The sequence below is a fragment of the Phoenix dactylifera genome, unplaced genomic scaffold (genome assembly GCF_009389715.1).
Source record: "Phoenix dactylifera cultivar Barhee BC4 unplaced genomic scaffold, palm_55x_up_171113_PBpolish2nd_filt_p 000282F, whole genome shotgun sequence".
Classification (NCBI taxonomy): Eukaryota; Viridiplantae; Streptophyta; class Magnoliopsida; order Arecales; family Arecaceae; genus Phoenix; species Phoenix dactylifera.
In genome coordinates, this window is record NW_024067766.1 from 105,021 (window position 1) to 111,721 (window position 6,701).

The window sequence follows — 6,701 nt, forward strand, 5'->3', positions numbered from 1 at the left end:
CCCCCCTCCCCCGAAAGCCACCCCCGCCCCTTCACCCCTCTTCTTCCACGATCGTGCCTAGGGCACCCAATTCAGGCTGACAATTATTTTCATAAGTCGGAAAAGTGTGATTCTTTAAAGAATTTGCTTTTTTGGCCCGGTCTTTTCGGGCCGGCCCGTCCACCCTTTCTTTTTTTTTTTTTTTTTGGTTCTCACATTAGCATTACATAAGTAAGATGCCATCTCAACAATTTATCCAAATTTCTGATTTCGCATGATTTCTTCATATTATTGACTAAATTGCCACTGCATGACCTTTACTAGCTTGATTACTAGTACTCCAAAAGTTCATGGCACAAAAACATATTTTTTCCGATAGAAAATTATGGAAAATGATCAACTTAAAAATTCACTCAAGAAAATGGTGCCACCTAGCTGAATTGTGAAGCCCCTTTGTATTGGATACAAGTGATTTTTGGACTCAATCCTGCCTTCAAACTTATATGCACTCCTCGTGTACTGGTTCCCAAAGAAAATCTCGCACAAGAATTTCTAGAAAGAAACAGAAAAGCTAAGATATTATTAATAAGCAAAAACTGTAGTCAAGGATAGTTAAACATCAATCATTTCATCTTGTCCTGTTCTTCTCATTTCCCCTAGAGATAATTCTGCCATTTGATATTTCTGTCACCCTTCCTCTTAGATACCATCCACAAGCAACTAGCTACTGAAACAAAATGGCTTCACTTCGCAGGAGCAGCAGTCTTAAACTTAGCCTGAAGCATCTTGGCAAATTCCACCAGCTTGTCGGTCTCCGGCATCAACCCCCTCACCGCATCATTAGCACAGAATCTCTCCGCCCATTGCGCCAAGAGTGGCGTCTTGGCCTCATCCAAAAACTTGATGCCTGTCATCTTCTCCGTTGCCTTTAACCACCCCAAGGAGCACCCAAGGGCAATGTCCAGGTACCCGATGGTGTCACCTCCAAAGAAGCCCTTCCCTTTGCTGCATTTCTGAAAGGCCTCCTCCAGTAGTTTTAGCCCCGCGAAGACCTGCTCCACTGCTTCCGCCCTGGCCTCCTCTGTTTGTGCCCTTGAGCTTGCGAACACTGAAGGGAACCACTACACAAAATGAAATAAAAGAAAGTAGAAATAAATTTATAAAAAAAACAAGGAAGAAAAAAAAAAAGTTGACATGGAACTTGGGACTAAATTATGGCAAAAGCTTCTTCATTTGGATGTGGAAAAATAATGACAAATTTCTGCATTTATTTGGAAGTATAAATGAAAATTATGAGAATATATCATCATGATGAAAATTCAGGCAGTCCTCGAGCTTAACTTTGCCTATAAAAAATTATGACAACCTGCAATATATCTGAGAAAAATGCCAAAATTAGGATACAACCATTCCAATAACCTAGAAAAAAAACAGAGTCACTGCCTAATAAAACATGGGTGGGTTGAGGGCCAGGCTCTATTCATGGGCACAGCCTTGGGGACAGACTCCTTGTAGCCAAATATTTGAAACAAAATTAACCCTACTCTCTGGACTGTTTATGAAGGTTATAATTGTGTCCCGCGGTGCCTAGTGGTTGCACCACTAATCTTCTTGGAGGAGGTTTGGATGTAAGTATTGGGTTGTGCTTCTCCAGGTATTTGGGATTGGACAATTACCTTGTGTATCTCCCCTCAGTGTCAAAACAAATGAGGGATATATATATATATATATATTAAAATTTTTAGCATGTAACATGTCTAAAAAGGCAAGACAAGTGATAAAACTTGTTGCAGTAAGATCATAAAAAGCCAGAAAATCTAAAAGCTCATCATCTGAATGACAGAACAATTGCTGCTCTCGCTTTAAAAGAACAAAACTGCATCAAAATACCTTGTCATCAACATAGTGGGCCCAGAAGCGGTGGAGGGCGCGGTCGTACGGGTCGGCGGGCAGGATGGCAGGGGGCGTGGCAGCCCAGACGTCGTCGATGTACTGAACGATGATCATGGACTCACAGACGGGCTTGCCTTCATGGATGAGTACAGGAATTTTCTTGTACACAGGGTTGGACTCGAGCAGCAGCTCACTCTTCACCCCAAACACCTCCTCCAAGAACTCGTAATCCACTCCCTTCAGATTCAGAGCGGTCCGTGTCCGCATCACCAACGGGCTTGCCCACCTCCCCAAAAGCTTCACATCCTCTCCTCCCCGTGTCATTCTTGTTCCCCCTTCAACTCTCTCACTCACTGCTTGTGCTGTTGGCAGTCTTTTCTCACTTGTAATGCTGGAAGATAGCTTTAACTCTCTGTGCATGGATCTGATGGGAAGGAGTAGGCCTGATATGGGGTGGGTTTTGGCTATCTGGAATGGTGCTTTGGTTCTTGGGTTGGTAGCCAAGCTTCGTGAGGGATTTGATGGTGGTGCCAGTGATAGCATCATCTGCTCGTCCAACGGTCGGGGGGAAGCGGATTCAATGGAGTGGACGGTCGCGAAGGAGGGCGGAGGGGATGCACCTCACACCAACACACCACCGGAATGGATAGATTGGGTTGTTGGAGAGTATGGTTGGCTGGCTGTCACTACACGTATATTGCAAGGTCAAAAACTTAAGTTTTTTTTTATTTATTTTAAAAAATAATCACAAGAAGCAATCGTAACTAAATCTCGTTGAGGTACCACTGATGAAGACACCCGCACAATAATACCACATTGTTAAGTTACAAGGCTTAAGCAACCTACGCAAAGGAAGTTGCAAGAACTTCCTGCAATTTGGACGCATGGCACACCTTAATAGGTCAAATAGAAAAATTTAAACAATGTTTCCGTCTCATTTGAAAACAAGCACCAAGGTGTAGTGGATATCGATCCTAATTCCACAGCCAATGAAAATCTGCCTCATGCCTCTCAAATTGGAATCTTGTGCAAGCTTGACTTTAGTAAAGCTTTAGATATCTCATGCAGCTTTCAAAATTTAGGGACTTCCTCGAAAAGTGGCTAATGGATTAATAGGTTATTGGATCTCTTACGATGTGGGCTAATGTTCTATTTTGGAAGGACCTTTGGACCTTGAATGCACCTCTTGTTAGGAGTGTGCTCTATAAGCTAATTTGGCAGACGCATTGTAATAGTTCTGGAAGTATGAAATTTGTATTTGATCTTTTATTAATTAATAAAATCAGGCATTTTGTTCATTCATGTTATTATGTGTCCATGAATCGTCCTAGGAATTAATAAAATGATAACACATATTCTTTAGAGTTGAGAATTTAAAGCATGTTTAATTAATAGTTAATTCCTGAATAATAGCCCATGATCGATGGATCATCACGAAGAACGATGATCGATCCGATGAGATTAGTGCACAGATCACTTTTCTTGATGGGCGAGTCTTAAGTCCATAGTGTGGCGACATTGGGATAATTGTGCAAGTGCTTGTTAGAGAACAATGGTACTGAGCGTGACCAAAGCAAGAAATCACTTGAATGTCTATCCACTCGTCAGTGACTTGCTTAATGCTGCAGTTGTATAACTAGTACTTAGACCTGCGATGCCTCAGCTAATCACGGTGAGGTTGCTGTAGTTTGACGAGCACATAAACATTGGCCCTAAGGATCCTTATGGTGCAGATTGGCTGCGGTAGGTTCACTGTCGGATTAGGGCTGCATTTAGATGGGATCTATCAATCTTGATAGATTAGGAAAGATCCTATGTGATTTATGAGACTAAGTTCGAAAAACCTTAGCTAAGGCAGTTCTGAAAAAAGAGTTTTCCAATCTCAAACTTGAGTCAAATAAATCCGACATAAGACAGACGATGAGGTTTGATGAGTTATCCATAACCTCAGCCATGTCGGAATCCATGATAGAGGTACTGTATCATACGCTAACTGTACCTAAAGGTTCATCCCTTCCATTCTGTTGAGTTGTCATTATATGCTGCTAGGTGTCACTAGTGGATTATGAGACTCGAAGACATTCATTCACTTGGTGATCAGTGAATCCTAAGAGTAGAGTTGAAGTCGTTTCAATCCATTGAAAAGAGTTTCGATGATATTATGATAGAGATTATAATATATCTCACTACCAGTCAGAATAGAACCTATGGGGTCACACACATTAGAAGTTTTGATCGTTCCGACGGTTGGATAGCAATTTAGAATCGCAATTAAATTTGATTGTCAATAGGATTAACCCGCTAAGAGTTAGTGAGTTAAAAGAAGAAGGAATTGCAATTGGATTATAATTTAATTGATTTAATTGGACCTAATTAAATTAGGCTTAACCTTATTGGATAAGGATGGGAAGGCCTAATTAATTAAGACTCCTTATTAGATAAGAAACTTAATTCAAGAAGTCCAATTCAAGTCCTAATTGGATTAGGATTCATATAAATCAATTTGGAGGACACATTGGGTTCTAATTGGATTAGAATTCAATTGATCAAGTGAGACCATGTAATTCCTAATTAGATTAGGAAATCAATGCATGAAAACTAGGAAGGAATCTTCCTTCATGCCGTGTGGAGCAAAGAAGGAAAGAAGGAGGAGCGTCCGCCCCTCCTCCTTCTCACACGCATGAAGAAAGGAAGGGCATCCGCCCCTCCTTTCCTAGTTTGGTCCCATGCCACATGGAGGGCCAGATGCTTCTCCTCCTCTTTCACGCGGATTGCCACATGGCACGAGCACATCCCTTGGATTCTCTCCAATCACTTTTAAGTAAGGGTTGTGATAGAATTAAGTAAGGGGTGTGGCTGATTTTAGAGGGAAGAATTAAGGAGTGATTGATTGTTGAAATTATTCCTGATTTGAATGGGCATGAGATGCCTATAAAAGGAGGCCTGGCGTGGGACATAGATAGCATTAGAGCCTTCATTCAGCCACCACCCTCTCCCTCCTTCTCCCCTTTGGCGTGAGCAAGAGAGAAAGAAAAAGAGCCGTTGTCTTCTTCTTCCTCCCCTTCGACGTTCTTCATCTTCCTTCTTCATCCTCTCAAAGTAATCAAGGAGTTGATTAAAAAAGAGGAATTCAGCCATCAAAGGTGATCTCTACAAGGGAGCTAGCACCCCGGTGAGATCTTGGAGCGATTTGTACCTCGTGTGGATACCTGTAGAGGCAGACGCTTGTGCAGTTTCAAGAGAACCAAAAATCCTACGATCATCAGATAGCAGTGAAGTTCTACCCGCTCAAAGGTAAAGATTAGATCTTTATAAATTCTATACAATTAGAAATTGTAGTAGATCTGAAATTGATCTAGTTTTTTAAATTTTAATCTTCCCTTTAGATTTCATAAATCTAAGTTAGAGAACTCTAGAAAACTTTTGAAATCTACGTTTCCTAAAATGTTCATGAGATGAGCAACCCCGCGTGTGTCTTTCCGCTGCAATCGTCGCAACGCGTGCGGGGGTAAACCGACAGTGGTATCAGAGCCGGGTTAAGGGATTAAGATTAAGATTAATATGCATGATTAGGTCAGATCTGAAATTTTTATATGCTTGCTAAAATTTTAGCATGCAGATTTTTGTTATAAAATCTTGATCTTGCATGTTGTTTAATTAAAATGATGAGATTGCAAATAATTAAAACATGTCTTGCATGATCACAATTTCAGTTGATAGCATATCTAAATTTTTTAGATCAAAAATTAGATGCATGAGATGCATTTAATAGAATCAAAATTCAGGATTCACGTGAGAAGAGTCGACCCCAAGCATGCTCGAGTCGACTCCAATAGGATTGGAGTCGACCCCAAGCATACTCAAGTCGACTCCAAGACAAGCCGAGTCGACCCCAAGCATATTCGAGTCGACTCCAAGACTGGTCGGGTCGACTCCAAGCATACTCGAGTCGACTCCAATTCTATTCGAGTCAACCCCAAGTATACTCGAGTCGACTCCAAGAGACTCAGGAGCTCTCGAGTTAACTGAAGTCCATCCGAGTCGACTCCATGTCAACTCGAGTCGACTCAAAGTTAATTCGAGTCGACTCCATGTCAACTCGAGTCGACTCAAAGTTAATTCGAGTCGACTCCAAGCTTACATGAGTCGACCCCTGTTTGAGAAAGTGTTTAAAATATATGCATGAGATGTATGTGTTAGTTAAACAAAATTTATTTGCATGAGATGTAAATAAAATCCTTAAATAATAGGATATTTACATAAGATATAAACTGAAACAATTATGTCATTTACATAAGATGTAATCACATAATATATGAAAGAGTTTCATATTTACATAGGATGTAAACTTGAACCAATGTGACATTTGCATAAGATATAATTATATAACATTTGGTTTGGGATAGAACCTTTGAGACCTAAAACCTCCTCAATCAGTCGAGAGTGAACGATACATTGAGCTAGCCATATTTGATTAATTGATCTAATTGGTGTTTAGAAAAGCATTAAATGTGGTTACTTAATTAGGACCTTACTCTCTGAGTAAGGAGAGTCTTCCTTCTGCTTACCTGGCCAATTGATCGATTACCTCCTATGAATAGCTTAAAGTTGGAATCACTATGACTAGATTACCCAATATTAAGTCTAGAGGTCTTCCACCGTAGTAGAGTTGCTAAGGTCTTTTCGATGTTAATTTGTCTCGGCTGGACATAGTGGGCAAATTGCATCGGGGAGCTGGACCTCTCTATTAGGGTAAAGATGGGGTTGGGGACCAATAACTGTTAGGTAAGGATCCAATGACGACTTTACTTCTACAGAAATTATGGTGG

General features: G+C 40.8%; 1 protein-coding gene across 1 annotated transcript; it reads right to left on the minus strand.

Moving 5' to 3' along the window:
* Positions 1–528: 528 nt before the first annotated feature.
* LOC103698564 (glutathione S-transferase U17-like) lies at positions 529–2,538 on the minus strand. The gene is made up of 2 exons (XM_008780600.3): positions 1,870–2,538; positions 529–1,100 (listed from the first exon to the last, which is right to left on the minus strand). The coding sequence occupies exons 1-2, from the start codon at positions 2,416–2,418 to the stop codon at positions 723–725; spliced, it is 927 nt and encodes a 308-aa protein (XP_008778822.1). The 5' UTR covers positions 2,419–2,538; the 3' UTR covers positions 529–722.
* Between the last annotated feature and the right edge of the window lie 4,163 nt (positions 2,539–6,701).

What these genes read in the sequence shown, in the direction of transcription:
- LOC103698564 (XM_008780600.3), bottom strand. Translation starts at nt 2,418, where the DNA reads ATGATGCTATCACTGGCACCACCATCAAATCCCTCACGAAGCTTGGCT. An exon ending in CCCACTATGTTGATGACAAG is followed by an intron (nt 1,101 to 1,869) that starts GTATTTTGATGC and finishes CATTTTGTGTAG; the next exon opens with TGGTTCCCTTCAGTGTTCGC.